Source organism: Pristiophorus japonicus, chromosome 11 (genome assembly GCF_044704955.1).
Source record: "Pristiophorus japonicus isolate sPriJap1 chromosome 11, sPriJap1.hap1, whole genome shotgun sequence".
Classification (NCBI taxonomy): domain Eukaryota; kingdom Metazoa; phylum Chordata; class Chondrichthyes; family Pristiophoridae; genus Pristiophorus; species Pristiophorus japonicus.
This window is the reverse complement of record NC_091987.1, coordinates 94,985,586-95,006,992: the sequence shown is the minus strand read 5'-3', so window position 1 is coordinate 95,006,992 and position 21,407 is coordinate 94,985,586. Positions and strand designations below refer to the sequence as shown.

The 21,407-nt window shown below is 41.6% G+C and overlaps 1 protein-coding gene across 2 annotated transcripts in view; it reads right to left on the bottom strand.

The window, feature by feature from the left end:
* Positions 1-21,407, bottom strand: part of urb1 (URB1 ribosome biogenesis homolog) — a 110,074-nt gene that overhangs the window by 84,893 nt on the left and 3,774 nt on the right. For both annotated transcript variants that reach the window (XM_070893739.1, XM_070893738.1), the window contains exons 2-11: positions 19,028-19,167; positions 17,048-17,199; positions 14,670-14,802; positions 11,724-11,820; positions 10,764-10,849; positions 9,772-9,897; positions 6,455-6,585; positions 4,605-4,800; positions 2,435-2,572; positions 541-714 (exon numbers count right to left, since the gene is read on the bottom strand). In XM_070893739.1, coding sequence (XP_070749840.1) covers positions 541-714; positions 2,435-2,572; positions 4,605-4,800; positions 6,455-6,585; positions 9,772-9,897; positions 10,764-10,849; positions 11,724-11,820; positions 14,670-14,802; positions 17,048-17,199 — 1,233 coding nt within the window. In that variant the 5' untranslated portion in view covers positions 19,028-19,167. The remainder of the gene's footprint in view (positions 1-540; positions 715-2,434; positions 2,573-4,604; positions 4,801-6,454; positions 6,586-9,771; positions 9,898-10,763; positions 10,850-11,723; positions 11,821-14,669; positions 14,803-17,047; positions 17,200-19,027; positions 19,168-21,407) is intronic.

Sequence of the window (21,407 nt, the reverse complement as noted above, 5' to 3'; positions counted from 1 at the left end):
CTCCCAACTTGTTCAAAACTCTGCCCCACCCTGAACCAACTCCCACTTGCGTATCGCTCCCAACCTATCTGACCTATATTGGTTCCTTGAACCCACGCTGCATTGAATTTAAAATATGCATCTTCATATCCCTCCATGGCTATCCTCTATCTACAACTTCTGCCAGCCTCTTGTCCCCTCCCCAATCCTTCAGTCCTCTGACTCTGGCCTTCAGTGCAGCTGCTCCTCCTCCATCCCATTGGTGGTTACCTCAGCCCTACCCTCTGGAATGGTCTCTCTCACTTTCCACCTTTACAAATCTTCTGGAAACCCACCCTTTTGATCTAGGTTTTGATTGCCCTTGCTAACTCTCGTGCCATGGTTCAGTATCTGCTCCTTTATTCTTTCTATTTTATTATTTCCATCCACCTCTGTAAAGTACATTGGGGCATTTCCTACGGTTAAAGGTGCTATATAAATGCAGGTCACAGCCAAAATCCAATCCAGCCAAAGGCAGTTTGCCCAGTGTAAGCTTCCTGATGTGGCTGTTGCCCTAGGTACCTTGCTGAGGGTTTCTCTGTACTGCTGTGCAAAGTCCTCCATTGCACTGAGAGAGTAGATCTCCGAGTTTTGCCACACTTCCTCATTCAGGCAATGCTCAATATTCTTCAGAGCCCTCTTCAGAACATATGCAAGCAGGGAGAAGGTACTGTGTTGGACTACTTTATTTGCAAGCTGAAAGCAAAGAAAGCCAATTTGTAAAATTTTCTTCAGCTTGTGTGTAATTCAGATGCCAATAAGAAAATAGTCTCTGTTTTGATGGAACTAATTAAAAAATATTGAAAAAAAAAGCAAAATGACAGAGATGCACAGCGAGCCCATCAAAATCAGAAACAGAAGACAGATTACTATTTTGCATGAGACTCTTCATTAGAAATACGCCCAACAGAAATACCACTTTGTGTCTTACTTTTCAGCAAAAAAAGGAGGCTCAAAACAAATTACCTTCAGAATTACATCAATCTTACTTTTCTTTATTTTATAGCTGTAATTGGGAATTTCAGTGGTATGAAAGTCAGTAGCCCGAATTGTTGATGGGTGGATAATTTAGCCCTGATACAGTCCTCAATATAGTTATATGGCCAAGAAATAAAAGATAATGGGGTCAATTTTCCTCATCACTGCTTCAGGAAATGCCTTTTCTTCAGGTTCAAAGGTCAGGAAAAAGCAGCAAAGACCTGTTACGGACGCTGTCTCCTTTACAGTGCTCTAGAAGTTCCAGGGCTTCGTTCGAGGGGTAGAACAGGCTCTTGTGCCAGTGATAGGTGACAATATGGTGAGGAAGGGCCATTCCTAGACACAGGGAACACAAAGAAGCTGGAAGTGGGATTCGGAGCGCATGGGCTTTGGCAGTGAGCGGAATAGTACCGAGAAATGTAGTTTTGAATATTCTTTCACTGGATATTTCAGTCTTAGCGCTCTGGCTTCTGTTCTCCAACAGTGGACAGAAGACCCCCAAGGCCAGTGGCCAGGACCTCCTCCTCTTTCCCAACAAAAACCCCCCTGTCAATGGGTATGCCTGTGTTGAGAGTAAAACCAGGTCACATTACTGGCCCAGCTACCAATTGAGGCACAGTTCGGTCTGGAAAAGCACAGTGCGCTTTGGGCATGCTACACCTGTGCAGCACCAAGGCTTGTGGCAGGGGGGCTGGGGAATTGACCAACACCCAATATCCTCCAAACAAGTAACAATTATTTTTTGTGAAAGGACCAGCAGAACCTGATCCCACCTCCAGTCTTTATGAACCAATACAGTCTTTAGGTAGTTTATTTATTTTGCCCTTCCCCTCTTCAGACCCACCAGACTATTCATTGTGCCGGCACTTTCGCATGATGGTACAGTTTAGATAGGGAACTTACTATGCAGGACAGTGTGGATACCATATGTCCTACCTCAGACCTACCCTTTTTTCTCCTCTGATTAGAAGTACAGTTTGAATGCAGTGCATGTAACTATAACAGTTAGTAACAAATTCTACAGCAGCCACAAAGAACTCTAATCAAGTTCACAGTATTTTAAATGCATCTAATCCCAATCTACTCCTCACATATCTGTCGTGGCATATCCAATTCCCCGGATGTAGTTATAACATGGCCAGGTTTCCCAGTTTGTCCTGATATATTGTACCCTCCTATGCGAGAGTGGTCGATTGATGGGGTATTCAATTTTTAAATCGACCAGATGCATTCCAGTCCTATGCTTTAAGATGATCCTATATTGCATATACCAGGCTCCCACTATACAATAAAGGAACCTAATGAGCCCAGTTAGGCAGTAAAATGTTTGCAGAGCATGCAGTAACTTGCCATTTTCCTGACAATTAATTAATTTTCTTATGTTCTGAGGAATTTTAATGTTAAGAAACAAATAAATATTAATTAGCTTTTTCCTTACATTGATTCCCTGAGTAAACATGGCTTTAGTAGCCACTGGAGGTACTGTTGTGACCATGACCATAGAGAGGAGGCGGGGGATTGGGATGAACTCCTTTGTCCTGAAGGTCTTGGAAATCTCTGGTTGGGCTTCATAAATCTAGCATAAAATAGAACATACAGATAATGTTAAGAATATCCTTGATCCCGTCTTCACTTGGACAAACAGTTTATTATTAGGGTATATTTAATAAAAGTTTAAGGGGTAGAAATTGTCCCCCGCCCGAAATGGTGGCGCACGCACTCAGTTTGAATAGTTTTTACCGCAGCTGCGGTTCAGGTCGCCTACTGAGCGATAATTCCGCTCTTTGTTGTTTTTTTAAAAACTTGGATCCGGAAGTCGCTCTTAATGGGGGCGGTGACAACACTTGAGGGGCGGATACGTGGCGGTGGTAACACGTGAGGGGCGGAAGTTGGGAGCGGTACGGAGTGACCGTCACGATGACGTCATCACGGCGTCGCATCACCACAGCTCTCCCCTTCACTTAAAGGAGAGAGCTTGCGTGGTTTTAAAACTTCGGTCCACTGGGCCACCAGGGAGGGTTTCGGCCAGGCCAGCGGCCTGGCATCCAAGAGGAGGGAGACCAGGCTGCCTGTTGGCAGTCCAGCTGAATCCAAGGGCATAATTGTCAGGTTGACATGGCAGTCGGCTGACAAAAAAAAACATGGCTGCAGTCGCAGTGCACCCTCCCCTTCAAGGAGAGCGGCGCTGTCATCGCAGAAGGCCACAACCTCATTGGACCACCGGGGAAAAAACAGGTTTTGCCACCGCTGGGCGGGCCGAAGAATTTCAGAGGGGAATTGGGCTATCAGCGGCCATTCCACGAAAAGTCGTCGGCCATTCCACTTTGCAGCATGGCCGCCGATTTGTGGTGGTACCAGGCCTTAAGGAGAGGGGCAATTTCGGCCCCATAATATTTGCTCTATTGACTAATTGGCCAATTGACTCTCATGGTTACCAGTTTAGTTTTAAACAAATAGAACAATTTATATATTAAACATAAAAGGGGACTTACTATTAAGCTTACCCATCAACAAAATATTTCCCTTATTTGTAGCTAAAAATTACGCTGAAGGAAACTGAAGCTCAATTTCCGGGTATTGTGAATCTGTTAGTTTGGAGTTTACAGACTAAAGTCCGCAGTGACTTTAAAAAGCTTTAAGGCAGAGAAAATCTGCTTCACAGATTTACCAAATGTTCCCTCCATCCTATATTCCCAGTGGTCCAGTTTTGTCCCAGATTGAGCTATTTCTGTGCATTGACAGACTATTTTTGACTTTGATGGACCATGATAGAAAACACTCCACATAGGCAAACATACTACCAAAATATATATTAAACATAATATATATTGCTTGTGAGCAAAATCTTGCTCAGCTGTATTTTTCTTTCCCCATTGCCTTTCTTTTCTGAAACACTATTATAACTTTATTCAGCACTCCATAAAATGCACTTTCACTAAAATAGCATTTTGTTTCATATACGTTTCCCTTTCTTTACAGATTCTGCCTGACCTGCCGAGTGACCAGCATTTTCTGCTTTTCATTCAAATCCATAATGCCATGCCCACTGACTCCATTATAATCAATTAATGTAAATTTAAAGCGTTGATTACTTGACACAGTCCTAGTTTTAAGTGTGTTCCTTTTGTATGGATATTTTCTAAACTAATAAAACTACAGTTTGTCCTTATCTGGGTCAAAACTGGACCACTGGGAATATAGGATGGAGAGAACATTTGGTAAATCTGTGAAGCAGATTCTCTCTGCCTTAAAGCTTTTTAAAGTCACTGCGGACTTTAGTCTGTAAACTCAAAAAGGAGTTAGATGTAGTCCTTACTACTAGGGGGGATCAAGGGGTATGGCGAGAAAGCAGGAATGGGGTACTGAAGTTGCATGTTCAGCCATGAACTCATTGAATGGCGGTGCAGGCTCGAAGGGCCGAATGGCCTACTCCTGCACCTATTTTCTATGTTTCTATGTTTACGACTTGATTGGTTGGTGACTACAGAACTAACATTTCACTTATACTTCAGAATTAATTTAAAGGTGTCTTAGCAATGAGCCATTTTGTCACCCAATACATTATAAACAGAACTAAGTCTGAAAGTTTTGTGCAAGTTGCTCCCTACCTTTCGGAGTAGTTTGATATTGTCCAGCCAGACTGTCTTAGGTCTAGGGACAAAGGAATACTGTGTTTCTTTGAAGAATCTGGTCAATAAATCAGGACACACTTTGAGGATGTTCACCATCAGGTCAGCCACTAGCGCATCTTCTGTCGCTGTTTTTAAGCCCAGCAGGAACCTCAGTAGCACCAGGTTTCCCCCTCTACAGGTGCAATCACAGTCCACAATTTAAAAAAACCTTGATCTATTTAGATCTGCAGGTGATGCATTAATGAACCACAATCTGTTCAAGGATGATACACAAATTACAGCAAAACACAAGCAGGTTAACATTAATGACCACCCCCTGCATTGCAACATAGAATTTCCCGCACAACTCTGAGAAGCCAAGTATAGACAGACATGCAAAAGAAAAATACTGCAGATGGAAATCTAAAATAAAAACAAAAAATGCTGGAAATACTCAGCAGGTCAGGCAGCATCTACGGAGAGAGAAACAGGGTTTCTCTAACCTTTTGTCATAACTGGAAAAGGTTAGAGATACAACAGGTTTTAAGTAAGTGCAGGTGGCAGGGAAAGACGGGAGGGGAGGAAAGAACAAAAGGAAAGGTCTGTGATAGGGTGGAAGGCAGGAAAGATTGAATGACAAAAGGTACGATTGTACAAAGCAAAAGGAGATGGTAATAGGAAAAGTAAAGAAACAAAAAGTAAAAAAATGATAGGTCTTGAAGAGGTGTAAATGGGAATAGCAGAAGGATAGACATGGAGGTGTTGCAAATCATGCATAAGCACTTGGTGAAAACCAAGGAGAGGCTAAACGGAAGTACCTTGCACTGGTAGCTTGCCCTACTGGAGGACAAGTGGCACCACAAAAAAAAAACAGCTTTTGAATGGAATGTTGTTGTGATTTGTTAATGGAATATAGAATACTCCTGGCAGGAAGCTCACTCTTATTAGCCATACCTCACAATAGCACGCAGACTTCAAATAGTATTGTTTGGATGTTTCAAGCAAAGGCTCTCCAAAAATGCTTATTCTGTCAAACAGTCGCTGCAGTAGCAGTTGATGCAAGTCCCATACAGAGTGAGGCCAGGCACAACCAAGCTAACCTGCAGTGCACGATACCAAAAGGCAGGATCCTAGCCCAGTTCTATTGCACGGAATGCTGCCAGGCCTTGCAGTATGGCAACTTGTAGCTGGTCTTCTACAAGGGATTGTAACTGCTCGTGAAGGAGGCGACAGTCCAAACAGACAACTACTCATAACAACGATGGCACACAAATCTGGGCCAAGCTAGTCTGGTGACATTCCATGAAGATCTGGTTCCATCCCTGCAAAAATATGCATGGGCCAATAGTTTTAAAATTCTTAATCTTGACTGGAATGAGTGTTCTTCCAGTAAGTTTCCTGAACCGGAACGACACTTGAAGGTACAATCTTGAATCCACAACCGGAGTACTATGGAATTGCTCTGTTGATTTACTTGAGAGATTCTTTATATATATATATATTTTTTAAGCTTTTTCCACTTGGGGGACAGGGTCTGATAGCTTAAGAATATCTGCCCAGATCTCCGTGATGGTGTCCAAGAGGGAAACAGGCAAGGAGTGCTGGGAATGCTGCATTTGAGGCTTGCTAGAGGTTAGGAGAAAAAGTTCTACTTTAGCATCATGGGTCTCTGGAGCCAACACATTGAGCAACCTCTGTACACTCTGTGTACTGAAATTGTAAACATGTGTCTGATTTAGTTGCACATTGTGCAGAGAACATTTTCCTGATATAACTTTTCCAACTGAAAATATTATAACATACAGAATGAATTTGGCATGAAGCTGCCATCACAGTGAGATTCTTACCTTCTAGTTGTACCCAGACTAGAATCATAGAAATTGATGCCATGTTTCAGTGAGCAGCAGAGATCGATCAAGAAACTGTGTACAAGTTCTCGAACCAAGTCTCTTCCAGCTACCGTTGAATCTTGGGCACCCTGTCAGGAAATAATTAAGATTCAACTGTTTATTTTTACAGCACATTTATATAGTATTACATAATACAACACTGAAACAGGCTATTCTATCCTTCAGGTCTATGCCAGTGTTCATGCTCCACACGAGCCTCCCCCTATCGTACTTTTATCTCACCCTATATTGATTATCAACATATCCTTCTATTCCTTTCTTCCTCATTCAGTTATCTATCTTCTGATTATATGCAGCTATACTATTCATCTCAACTACTCAACGTGGTAGCAAGGTTCTCCTGAGTTCCTTATTGAATTTTACAATGTGTATATTCAGTATTACAGTAGTGATTCTTCCTACCTTAGTTTGGTGAAAGAAAGAGTGGTCTAGAGTTTCCTCTCAAACCGTCCATTTACCGCCCGGCGGTAAATTCCAGAATCATTACCACCAGGCGGTATTCGATACTGTCCGCCCATATATTACCGCCCAAGATGGAAATTTCATCATTAAGATCTGTTTACCACCGAACCTTAAGACTACCTTGAAAAAGCAGGTCTTACTGGATCTTAAGTGGGCGGTATGGACACAGATCTGTCAGGTTTGTTTGATATTATACAGATCTTTATAGTTCTCCACAGTTTGATGTATTTTTAAATGGATTGTAGTATTTTCTAGTGTTCGGCAATAATATAAATGGTCTAATAAAGCCTTTATTTAGTCCCTTAGTCTCTCTCACTCACATTAGTCTCTCTCACCCCCAGTCTCCACCCCCCCCACCCCAGTCTCTCTCCAAACTCCCCCCCCTCCAGTCTCTTCCCCCCCCCCCCGCCCCAGTCTCTCTCTCGCTCTCACTCACCCCCAGTCTCTCTCTCTCTCACGCCCAGTCTCTCTCTCACCCCCAGTCTCTCTCTCTCTCTCTCTCACCCCCAGTCTCTTTCCCCCCCCCACCCCCCCCCATTTATTTCACCTCCCAGTCTGTCCCTCCCCCTACAGTGATCTCACCCGAGCCCCCACAGCGATCTCTCTTCCGCCCTCCCCCCACACAGCGATCTCACTCTCTCCCCAGCCTCAGCGATCTCTGGCCTCTTGTCAGTGCCTCTCGGGGGGGGGGGGGGGGGGGACGGAGCTTGACAGCTGCGCGCGAGTGCGCACAACTTGGGAGCTGAAGATTCCCGAGTCGATAGGCCTCCTCTGCTGCATACCACCAGCTGCACTTCGCTCCCACCCCACTCCGCCGCCGTGGAGTACCCAAAAACCACAGGAGCGCGCACCAGCGGCATTCCGGCGGTTGAAAAAGACGCAACTGTTGGAACACCGCTGAGGATTGGGCGGGGGCGATTTAAAAAAAAAATCCAGCCCAGAGACTTCATTTATACCACGCTCTTTTCACATCCTTAGGTTGTCGCAAAATACTTCACAGTCAATTCATTAATTATTTTTTAAGCATCGTCACTGTTGTATTTTATCAGCAAATGCAACAGATAATTTTGGTACATCAAGGTCCAATGAAAAACAATAAGAAAAACAGTTACACTTTTTTGATGGTGCTGATTGATGGAGGAATGTTAGCTAGAACTCCCTCCTGTTGTGCAAAAAAGTGCTACAGGATCTTTTATGTCCACCTGAACAGGCGGAGAGGACCTTGCTTTAATATTTCATCCAAAAAGCAGCACCTCTGACAATATAACATTTGCTCAGTACTAAAGTGTTAGCCTAGGTTGTGTGCTTAAGTCGAGTGGGGTTTGGCCCCACAGCCTTCAGACTCAGAAGTGAGAAGTAGAAAATTTTGACACCTTTTATAGATATTTGCAGCATTTGAAACAAGTGGATGAAATAGTGCTGTGCAATATCAGCGTGTAAACCCATGCAAGTTGGCATGCAAGTATAGCAGGCGGTGAAGAAGGCAAATGGTATGTTGGCCTTCATAGCTAGGGGATTTGAGTATAGGAGCAGGGAGGTCTTACTGCAGTTGTACAGGGCCTTGGTGAGGCCTCACCTGGAATATCGTGTTCAGTTTTGGTCTCCTAATCTGAGGAAGGACAGTCTTGCTATTGAGGGAGTGCAGCGAAGGTTCACCAGACTGATTCCTGGGATGGCAGGACTGACATATGAGGAGAGACTAGATCGACTGGGCCTGTATTCACTGGAGTTTAGAAGGATGAGAGGGGATCTCATAGAAACATATAAAATTCTGACGGGACAGATTAGATGCAGGAAGAATGTTCCCGATGTTGGGGAAGTCCAGAACCAGGGGACACAGTCTAAGGATAAGGGGTAAGCCATTTAGGACTGAGATGAGGAGAAACTTCTTCACTCAGAGAGTTGTGAACCGGTGGAATTCTCTACTGCAGAGAGTTGTTGATGCCAGTTCATTGGATATATTCAAGATGGAGTTAGATATGGCCCTTAGGCTAAAGGGATCAAGGTATGGAGAGAAAGCAGGAAAGGGGTATTGAGGTGAATGATCAGCCATGATCTTATTGAATGGTGGTGCAGGCTCGAAGGGCCGAATGGCCTACTCCTACACCTATTTTCTATGTTTCATCTGAAATCATTAGTCTGTTACTTTTGGATAAAGTTTAAAATGAAGACGTCAATGCTTCTGTGAAAATACCCGATAAAGGACTTTGCTGTAAACCCGTTAATGTATTAGGATGCCAATATCAACCAAAATTACCTAGTCACAAACACGTCCTACTAGGCAATCATTAACGTTTGAATTTTCCTGGACAGCAATTATTCAAAAACGAACAAAAAAAAAAATCAATGAAATATAATATTCCACAGAGGCGAGTACTCACACTGCATGACAGAGCATTATAATCCTGGAGCCAACAGCAGGCAATTCATTCCATTTCCTGGTGTTGCTTTCCAAAATAGCCGCACCCTCCTCAACAGAGCAGTGATGAACAAGGGTTCAGAATGACCTCAGATAGAGAGGAACTTGATGCAGGTATCAACCAGGAAATAAAGGAGCAAGTTATGTGCTGCCACTAGTAAGAAGGGAGTGGGCTCAGAACAAGTGACTACACTTCAAAAAGTACTTAATTGGCTGCAAAACACTTTGGGATGCCCTGAAGTCATGAAAGGCGCTATATAAATGCAAGTCTTCCTTTCTTTCTTTTATGGCAGTATCAGGACATATTCAAATGAGGCATATTGGTCCTATAACACAGAAATCAGACCAAGATTGTGATCATTTTGAGACCCACCTTGCCATCATTTACATGAACATCAACAATTCCACTCCAGCGATATAATGAAGCGATATGGTTCAAGGCACCTGCAGTGAAAAGACGAACCTTCTGTGTTTTATTTATGGTTTTATTTTGGACAACCTGGAAGACAAGAATTTCCACAGGTTAAAGGTGACAAGATGTTTTGTGGATTTAATTTTTTTTTAATCTAGGGTTTGCACCCAGATTTTTCAACACATAGGAGTACATTCCTCCAGTTAAAAGAGTCAGTGTAAATGTAAACTTGTTTCATACTCGCACCAAACTTTTCACTCATCGGCAACCAGAGAAAAATATACCCAATAATCTCAGCATTGGAAATATGAAGAGTGAGTGCCCCTAGGACACTTCTCAGTGCAATTACAAAGAAGCACTGGTAGAAGCCTGGCCTAAAACATGGAGGATAGATTTGAGATATGTAAATATTTTAATGTATTTATATATAGTTGATTCGGGCACCTGGTTTACACTATCTGACAAACTATAATAATGTATACTGCACAGCAGACCTCCCTTATTAAATTGCTCATTCTTTTTTCTTGTTCAATTATTTTCTTATGAATTAAAAATGTATAACTCCCTCTAATTTTCTCCCTATCCCCACTATCTGATGAAGGCAAAAATACCACAGCACAGCTATAATATTTGAGGCTCAAAGTTCTGTGGAATGGAAATTGTAACAATAGTGTGAATAAGTCACATTTTCATGACTTGAGGATGTGACTACGGCATTAGTGCAATTGATCTTCTGATCAGCAAAATTCACTAATACGATTTTTACACTCGCACTACTTTTTCCCCACTTTAATAATCACAGCAGAAGGTGCCATTAAAGCAGCATTCATAACTTTCTGGTAAAAATACATTATGTACAAAAGCTTTGCTAAAATTGGAACAGAGATTCCCAGATGTCCATTGGAGATTTGAAAAATAAGTAAAATAGAAGTCCAGTAACAAGACTGACAAACCTTTGCTTTTAAAGTTGACAGAAGTAAATTTATGACAGAAATCCGATCTTCTTTTAGTCCAGAAGAGAAAATATCTGGAATAAAATCTTTACAAAAAATGCACAAATTAGGTCAAGGTCATTTTTAACTAGTAACTGACTGTTGTAACAATCTTTCCTGTCTCCATTTTCTGGTTGCTGCTGGTATCGTTGTTCCTAACTTCCTTACTATTCCTGAGCCCCAAATAGACTGTCGTGCACACTCCTTCTTAAATCTTGATTAAAATGCAGAGGTATCACTTTGTCTTCTACTCATTCTTTCTGAAAGATCTTAAAACTATCAAACTTCTTACCAGCATCAGTCTTTTCCCCTTTCACTCTCCAAGCTAGTCATCTGATAATCACCATGTATTGAGTTACCTACTTTTCTCTCCATCTCTTTTCAACCTTGGTAGTGTTCTGCTCTGTAGTCCGACAGCCTTCATCAGTCTCTCAGCAATAACAAAAACTGGTTTACACAAAGCGCCTGGCAACTATTTTGATACATTTATTAATGCAAGGGTCTATATAAAATGGAACAACATTTAGGGGCCAGAATTTGCGTTCGCCGTTATCACCGCTTTGAAACTGGCCGCAACTTCAGAGAGCAGCGCATGCACATCTAAACACAGAAGTCGTGAAGTTGCAGGCAGTCATTCACTGCTCCGACACTGGCTGAACTGTGGCTGCCTCCCATCTGGTTCCCTGTTTGTGAGAATTCTGCAATGTGATTGACTGCTTGGACAGCTTGTTGCCATCACAGCAGATTCACCCATTAAACTGCACAGAAATCACTTGCGTGCTGAAAAAGGCAAACTTCTCGCCACAGTGATTTCTGCGGGCAGCTATCTTCAGGGCCAGAGGCGAACGCCTTTGTTTCACCACTGACTGAAAATTCTGGGCCTCAATTTCAAACCTTGGTTGAATAAAAGACTGAAAATACCTTTTAACTCCAGGACTTGGCTAATAGTGTTGTGGTCACCGGCAATCAGAAATGAAACTGTAAACTGGATATAAGCCATACGGACATCAGGCCTCCCCTACAGAAAACAAACACACGTTAGATTACTCAAACTGTCAAAAAGAATACCGATTCTTAAGACATTTTCCATATCAATATCTACATGGCAGGTTTCACCACACTGAAAATTCTGAGTTATTTAACCTTTTTTTAAAAACTTAAAAACTCACAACAGATCCATTTACTGAAGGAATGACTAAGAAATATATTCCGTGCTAATAATGTCCATACACACAGCTACAGTTTCAATTGCCTGGAAAACATACAAACAATGATTCACTGATACTAAAGCTACCTGACTCTGAAAAACAACAGCAGCCAAATGTTGCCACGCTGCTTATTGGAGAATCGCAGCTTTGAGGAGGAAAACGCCCACCCACCCCAACCACAACGAGCACATTACCCAGTCGCTGGATATGAAATTGCACTGCAGGCATAAGCAGCGATATATAAAATAGTACTGAGAACAAAATGAACCAGTATCCCGCCATATCTGTGGAACATTGTACTAACATTTCCAGCTGGGAACAGATCCACAGCACTTATCATCACATTTGCCTTGGTGTCCTAAACCATGTGCTGCTTTGTCTGGATGTTGTTATTGTGCCAATATTGTAGCGAGCGATCTTCATTGTGCAGGCACACAAAGTATTTGTGTATATTATTATAATTTAAGAACTTAAAAGAAATGTTTTACCCTAAACAAAGAAACAGGCAAGATATAGAATGATTCTGTTACTCTTTAAATACAGCTACAGCTTGCATGAGTGTCCTGCAGATATGCTTTCCCTTCTTTCACATCAAGCCACTATTAATTTTTATTATACTTTCTGAAGCAGCATACTTTAGCTAGCAAACAGAAAAAAAGAATGTACAGTGTACTCAAGTATTCGGAATTTCTTCCCTATTGATCAGTGTCAATGACAAACACAGGCACTGGAGCAGAGAATTCTTTGTGACCGCTTCAAAATAAATGGGCTGTCAGCACTAAAATATTGACAATCAGAATATTTACCCGATGATGTATTTAAAAAAAAAGAGTGGCCTACATAAATGTTGCATTTTTAAATGAGGTACTGTCACTTCTAGTCAACTTGCTTATTTACAACCAACAGCAACATCTACTGGACTTCTGAGGAAATGTTATTTTTTCTCGTCTCCTGAAGGGACCGATTCTTACTGTAGTTTGGTTTGATAAGCCCTCTGATACCTCATCCACTGACCATTCTTCGGGCCCAAAATTGCCCAGGAGTTGCTCTGTTTTTTTTGGAGCAACTTGATTTTTCTGGAGTATCTTAAAAATCCCCATTTTGCACATTCAATTTGCGCCAGTGTAAGCGAGTTAGTTAGGATTTTTAAAATTTAGTTTAGTTTTTTTTCCAAAAGGGGGCGTTACCAGCCACCTATGCCCATTTTGGCCATTTAAGCCACTTTAGTCAGCTAATAGTTGCTCCAAACTAACAGGCCAGCATATGTGGCCACTTCTGGCTGCACAGAAAACCCCTGTGGAGAGTTTAGAAATCAGCGTAGGTAGCCAGAGATCGGGGTGGGAAGGGAAGCGGAGAGGACCTGGCAAAGCACTAAACAAAGCACAATAACATTCAAGAAGCATAGAAACCATCAAGAAGAAATAAAAAATAAAACTTAAAACCTACCTTCCTAACTCGGCCCAGGAAGTCAGCGGGCCGGCCGGTGAGAGGGGCCACTTGGCCGGGAATAGGTGCGGGCGGGACGACCGGGCGGGAGAGCACAGGGAAATGGCCCACAGGCTCGCAGAAGACACAGGCAGGCTGGGCTAGGCTCGCAGAAGACACAGGCTGGCTGGCTGCAGGAATCAATGGACAGCGGGCCAGCCAGCTGGTGCGGGAGGCCACTCGGCGGGGATAGGTGCAGGTGGGACGACCGGGCGGGAGAGTACAGGGAACTGGCCGATTGCTAATGTTATTCACTACTGTGCATGCGCGAACACTCCAATGCGCATGCGCAGCGCTGCTGGCACTCTCACGCGCAGGGTCCTAGCTCCGCCCCCCCAATCCACTGGCCACGTCGCGCTAAGCCCCGGGAGAGTCAAGAGAGCGGCCAGAATCCGGGGAGATCTTTTTGCCGCTGTTTTCAGCCTACGAAGTCAGCGCATCTCTGCTGAGTGTGCCGAAAAAAATGGGTGGGCCAAATTTGGGCCCTTCATGTGTACTTATATACAGAATGTCAGCAGGCTGTTCAAACATAACAAAGCATCAGATTGGATTCTGACCTCTCTCTTTCCACATAAACATACATTCCAACACTAACAGGAACCTTACCAGATTGCATTATCCCCTCCATGCCTCGGGCCCAACTGAGCACCCCTGCTGACATCAACTGACAGTGCAAGTCAATGATTGAACTTGGAACCCCGATGGTCTATACCATCCAGTACTGCATATTCATCCATTGAGGGATTGGGAAAACCCAAGAAGGTATTTTAATTCTGAGAATGTGAATGTTCTTTCATTTACCACACATCAGAACTACTTTACTGCTTGGTATGTATCAACACAAATACTTTGTGTGCCTGCACAATGAGGATCGCTCAATACAATATTGACACAATAACCACATCCAGACAAAGTGGCACATGTTTGAGTGCAGACACCAAGTCCAACAATTGCATCAGCACCATCATCGCCAGATAACACACCATATACTAAAAAATATCTCATTTTGATGTAAAGTATTGTGCCGTTCCCAGACACGACTTTGCAATAATCTACCTGATGCCTGATAATAAACAGGGTAATATTCCTCCCGATAGTTGCACGGAATCATCAATACAAAAATCAAACTGTATGTACAAGTACAAGTTAAACTCTTACAGATTAAAACATTTACCGTTTTATCTCTCTTTTTCAATAATCCTGGCAGCAGTTTGTGGTTGAAATCAAAGTGACTTAAGAAATCCCGTGCAGCATCTGGACCTTGGCTCACCATTGCGGACATTAAGCCCAAGCAGACTCGGATATACCTATAATGAAATAAATCAATCAAATTAAATCCAGTATAACTTAAGATACTTGTTTTATGACAAGTCCTTTGTCGTCACTAGGTTTATTTTACATAGTAATATATTGCTATCAATATGCTACACTACAAACCACAACCAGGCCAGTGTAATTTAATGTTGTGCAAATATGTTTCTTGTGTGAAAATTCTTAATTCATGAAATGAAATTGCTGTCAACATTACCATTGCCAATAACAGATCCGTAACCATGAGACTTCACCATGATGTTATACAGCTCAAAATGCTCTTCCCAGACACAAACTGAGTTTAGAATGAAAAAAATATATAATTACACAGCAATGTTCAATCGTTTTTTTTTCATAATTCAAGCACAATTAATGTGGAAATTTCACACACACCATTAACCTTTACTGAACTCGAGTAAATAAAAAGGTCAAAAATATTGCTGTTTATTGAGGTCTAAGTGACAACATTGGAGCAACTTGCATGGATTAAATGAGCAATTGTGTTATTCCAGCTCCTGATCCAAGCTTTGAATCCAGTGTGCTTATTAATTCCCATTGGTTCGAATTCCCAGTATAAGAATCATTTAAATACAAAGGGCCCAAACTTGGTCGAAGTCAAGGCCCCCCCAAGTGCCGCCCAAAGGAGACCGGGCAGTACTTTGCCAGGAAGCTCCCTCTAAAAGAGATGGCAGTACCGCCCGGCGGCAAAATAACGGCTTACGCCTTCAATCTGGGCGACAACGTGCGGGAGCTCTCAATCTCGGCGGCAAATGCGCTTGCCACCCAAGTGCCGCCGAGGATGGAGTCGGGCCCAGGAAGGGTGGAGGAGCTAAAAATAAAAACCATTACCAAAAACATAAATAAATGCCGGAGGACCTTCAGGGGACCCCATCCAGGTAAGATGCTGAAAAAATTTTCTTTTTTTAAAAAAGATGTTTGCTAATTGTTTTTGCAGGTCTTCGTACTTACCATTGGGTTTAGACCTGCCGCCACGCAGTGGTCCTTCCCCTTGCTGACACCGACTCCCGCCCGCACCAAACTGGCAGCTCGGCGGGCGGTTCCCGGCGGAACTCCCTTCCCGCTAGCTGCAACCAGTGTAAACTGGCACAGAGGGGAGACCGGCGGCAAAACTCGCCGGCAGTGGGCGGTAAGGCCACCAATATCGGGGCCAAAATTCTGTGTCCAAGCATAAAAATATTTCTAAATACTGTGCCTTATCAATGATCATCACAGAAAGTATGATGAACCTGCTGCTATACACATTTGAGGTCTGGTCAATCCTAAAAAGGGGCTTAGCTACCTTCCCTTCCCAGTTCTGATAAAATGTCTGTACCTGAAATGTTAATCTGTTCTCTTTTTTCAGATGCCGATGTATCAGAGAATCTTACAGCATAGGAAGAGGTAATTCAAACATTGTGCCTGTGCCGGCTCTTTGAAAGAGCAATCAAATTAAGCAGTGCATTCCAGATCACAACAACTTGCTACGCAAAACAAAAAACTCTCGTCTCCCTTCAGCTATGTATTTCTTGCATTTTCATCAATTGCAGGCTTTTCTTTTTATCTCTATTTTAGATATCTGTTCATTCAAATACAGAATACATGTAATTTCCTATGGGTTTTGTTTAAAAGTATCAGCTTAGCTTAGCGATAGCTCTCTTACCTCTTAGTCAAAAGGTTATGGGTTCAAACCCCACTCCTCAATTTGAGGACCTAACATAGGTTAACAATTCAGTGCAGTACTGAGGGAATGCTGCATTGTTGTAGGTGCTGTCCGTCAGATCAGATGTGAAACCCAAGCCCCATCTGGATGTTCAGAGGCGTATAAAAGATCTCATTACATTTTTATCAAAAAAGAGCGGAAATTCTCCTGGTAACCTGGCTAAAGGCAGATTAATCCCACACCGATTTGCCATTTCTGGGACTTTGCAGTGTGCAAATTAGCTGCCACATTTGCTGACAAAACAATGACTGACTTGAAAAGAATCCACTGTGCTTTGGGACTTTGAGAACTTGAAGGGTCTCTATAAATGCAAGTTCTTTCTTTTTTTAGATTGCACCATAGGTAAATGTAGATGATCAGAAGGAGAGAAACATACAGAAAAGTTGAACTTACATAATGCTCTAAACCATTTGTGACCGAATTTTGGGATTATCTACAGCAAAGAATTGTAAATGTATTTTGCTTCGGTTGCCATACCAACTGCTTGATTAGTGCTGGTCAGCTTATACTGCAATACTGACCTGTGACTTGCTGAGTAGAGTGCTGCATATATTAACTTCATGTAAGTATGCAGCAACTTCTTCACTATGTTCATCCCCACTGCAGTAAAATGGGCAAGATCACTGGCGGTCCTCAGCAAAATGGTCTCCAAGGCTTGGAAAATCAGAACCATCTGAAGGACAACGCAAAAGTGAAACAATTTGCCGTGATTATGTCTAATTCAAAAAGTACCTCAATGGCAACTAAATACTGTGGCAACGCCTTTTTAATTGCTAGACTAGTGGATGTTCCATGGCACTGCTCACAGCAAGTTGAGTGAATTACTGTTTTATGATGAGCACAAGATCCTGTGGCATGCAAAGTATTATTCTGCTGCTAGGGTGCCGCTGTGTTTAAGCAAGCCTGCTCCTTAAAGCCACAAAGTTGAACTGCAGTGGTGAAGGAAGCTCGCTGGTTGACTGATGTTTGTAAGTTTCCAACTACAGGCCAGAAGAAACCAGCATAAATGATCACTTCTTTTATACATCCGGCACTTGAAGTACGAGGTGTGAAGCATGGTGGATGCATGCTGGCCATCAGATTTACATTACATGGTAATACATAGAATGGGGTTTGGGTGCAAACTGGTTACATTATTTTACATTTTTAAAAAGCTATCATATACAGAAGCAATTTAATAGACTAAGTTTTAAAAACATTTGTGCCACTGACAATTTTCTGTTTCTGTTTTATTTGTCTGCCAAATTACATTACACGTGCAGCGATTCAGTTTAAAAACTTTATAGTTCATCTTTTTTCAAACTTAGAGATATTACGTGTAATTTGTTTATAAAAATCCAGTCGGCGGTGATACGAAAAAGATACACTTGCAGTGAACGTGAACTTGCATGAATCAATTTTTCAAATGCACATTATACCCTCTACTTCAAAAAAAACTTTTCTTCAATTGGATCAGCTAAATACTTCTCTAGCAGTAGTTGTAAAAGATAAAAGTTCCCTTGTGCAGACAGCAATGTTCATGGGTAACTGGCACAGAAGCTGTATTAAATTGCTTACTCCCAATGACATCAACTTGTGTAAAATAACCAGATTATTGACTGAAGATTTTTGGACAGACAGTGGATTAGAGACACGAGAACCAAGTTCATCCAAGCCCTTTGGTCACCAAAAAGGACAAACTAGAACTTGATCAGTTTTAGAACATGTCCTAACAGTCGTTTGTAAACTAAATGACCTATGCAATTTAACATAATTTATTTGTATTATTTTTGGAGGGGGAATTTTTATTTTATTTTATTTGATGAGAGGAAAGCTCACAATACAGACGAAAACTTAATCCGGGAGTAGCTTATGATCCAATTAAAACTTCCCCCAGCCTGGAACAAGATAAAATGTTACTGCTTTCTCCTGTTCTCAACATTAGTCAACTGGGGAGTCCATGTAAGTATCTACTGTTACAATACAGCCCCACCACAGATACCAAGATTTCTACCAGTATGTGTACTATTGGGAAAACTTGCTTCGAAACTCAATAAATGAGCTCCCTTCTGGCTCAATGGGTCTCGCTTTGTTAAATCAGAATGTGTTATGATATTTCACTGTATGCAAGGAACTGAAATTAAAAATTGTTGATGCAAAACTTATTTAGCATTTATTAGTACCAATACATCCTAGAAAAATCCTACTTACATTTTCATGTGTGATCATTTTAATTCAACAACTCAAACTGCTCCCAACAATAGTATAACCACCAATATTTCACCTTAGTGTACAACTCAAAATGCTTTCCCCGGACACAAACCAAATTTGGAAAGACCAAATCTGTATTTGAACTGTTGGTTGTTTCTCACAGTTCAAGTGCACATAATATGAACATTTCAGACACTTACAATTAAGCTTTGCTGAAATGCAAGTAACAAGACTGAAAAGTAAGAACTGACTGCAGTCAGTATATTGCAATGAAAACATTATATTTCACAATAAACATCAACTGTATCTACCTCATTTTCTGGCCGTCTCTCTCCGTCAAGAAGCTTAAAAATTTCTGTACATTCAGCTGAAATCTTTATGTATCCATCCACAACATCATACAATCCAGAGCAAGGCAATTTCTTGGCTATGGAAATAAAGGTTGCTAAAGCTGCAAAGAACATAAATAGATTTTTAATGTTACAATGTACATATTACACAAACACAGCATATAAAAAAGCAAAAATTACAAATGTTAGAAAATTGAAATAAAAACAGAAAATGGTGGAAATACACAGGAGGTCTTTTGGCTGTGGACCCTTCCTTAATGAGTTCTGACAAAAGTTTAAGTTTCAGGTAGAGACCCTTTATTTTCAAATGTTGACAAACCAGTTATGTATTTATAACTATTTTGTTTTTAATTTCAGACAATGATCATCCAGTTCTGGATGGTATGCCCATCAAATTAACAGGTACCTGTCAACTGGAGAGCAGTCTACAACAGTCCTAATAAACTTTTTATCCCAAATATATTATACAGTCCTTAGAAAATGGAGGAAACACTTTTAGATAAGGGGGTCGCTGAGCATTCCCTCCCAATTTTTTTTTTAAAAAGCAGATGCCACCAATGGTAGCAACCAACTTTGCAACATTTCCACGGCTATTTTAATCTCAACCCTCAGCATCTCTAGCATTGACTTCAATGGAGTGGAGTTGTTGGGAGTAGAAATTCAGCACCAAAACATCATGTTTATGTGCGTGACATCCAGAAATAATGCAGATATTGCAGGCCCAATAGAGGGTGTCTCTTTGAGATGAAAATTCAAGGATAAGGGTAAGGATATACAGCCTTACCCAAAAACCTTCCTCAAGGACAACTGAACAATAGTCTGTACTGCACCAGAACAGAGTCAACCAAGTGGACTGAAAGACAAGACCAAAGATTGAGCCATTTAGCCTGCTCATCTTACTTCCTTTGTATATCAAAGCTAGACACCAATTATCATATTATTGCACCTATGATTTCTCGTAAGTGTTTTCCCCATCTTTAAGTAACTTTTCTGAACATGGTTGCAGTTACTTTTAAATGTTACAACTTCTGAGTTGCACCATGATCTCCTTAAGCAATAATTTGAGCCTTTCAGTGGCCTGTCACCACTACTGTTGACAAGTAGATGGTTGTTTTTTTCCCCTTGAAATGAGGGAACACCACAACAATGTCAAGGTTTTTGCTTCATCTGTGTGTCATAACTGAAGATTTCAGTAAAGATTGAAACATTTTTAGAAGTTATCAGTACCCCAAAAAGTAAGTTAAGTGCTTCCCATTTATGTAATGTTTTGTGAGGCGATAACGTGTCAGCACATACAGTTTTCACCCTTCCTGAATACTGCACCATCCATATGTACAATTGAGCAGCTTTAAAAAAAAATTCTATGGGCTCCGAGGGTGTAGGCGATGGTGGTAAAGCCAGATTTATTGTCCATCCTCAGCTGCCCTGAGAATCTGGGTCTTTTCCTTGAACCACTGGTTGAAGGTGTTAGGTGGACAATTCCCGGATTTTAACCCAGTGACGAAGAAGAAATGGCAGTATATGTGCCAGTCATAATGGTGTGTGACTTGCAGGAATGTTTAACTGAGAATTACAATACTAAAACAGAAAATTAGGAAACATTTTATTTTTCTAGACACGGCTTCAATTTTTAGTTCTACAAAAGTCAACCAATGCTCAACAAACTCAAAGGAAATAGTGGGAGGGGAAGTACTACACAGGACTTAATACCCATAGACTAGGAAAAGGGGGAGGAGGGAATCCCAATGACAAACAGCCGGACAAATTTTGCCACTTCTGCTCTGAGCGCAGAAGCAAAATCCGGTGGCATCCTCATCAGACAACATTTAAAGATCACATGGATGTACTACAACCATTATATATCCCTGTGTGGCGTAAAAATAAAAAAGGGAAGGTGGCTCAACCATGGCTAACAAGGGAAATTAGGGAGTGTTAAATCCAAAGAAGAGGCATATAAATTGGCCAGAAAAAGCAGCAAACCTGAAGACTGGGAGTAATTTAGAATTCAGCAGAGGAGGACTAAGGTTTTAATTAGGAGGGGGAAAATAGAGTATGAGAGTAAGTTTGCAGGAAACATAAAAACTGACTGCAAAAGCTTCTATAGATATGTGAAGAGTAAAAGATTAGTGAAGACCCTTGCAGTCAGAATCAGGTGAATTCATAATGGGGAACAAGGAAATGGCAGACCAAATGAACAAATACTTTGGTTCTGTCTTCACTAAGGAAGACACGAATAACCTCCCGAAAATACTAGGGGACCGAGAATCTAGCGAGAAGGGGGAACTGAGGGAAATCCTTATTAGTCAGGAAATGGTGTTAGGGAAATTGAAGGGACTGAAGG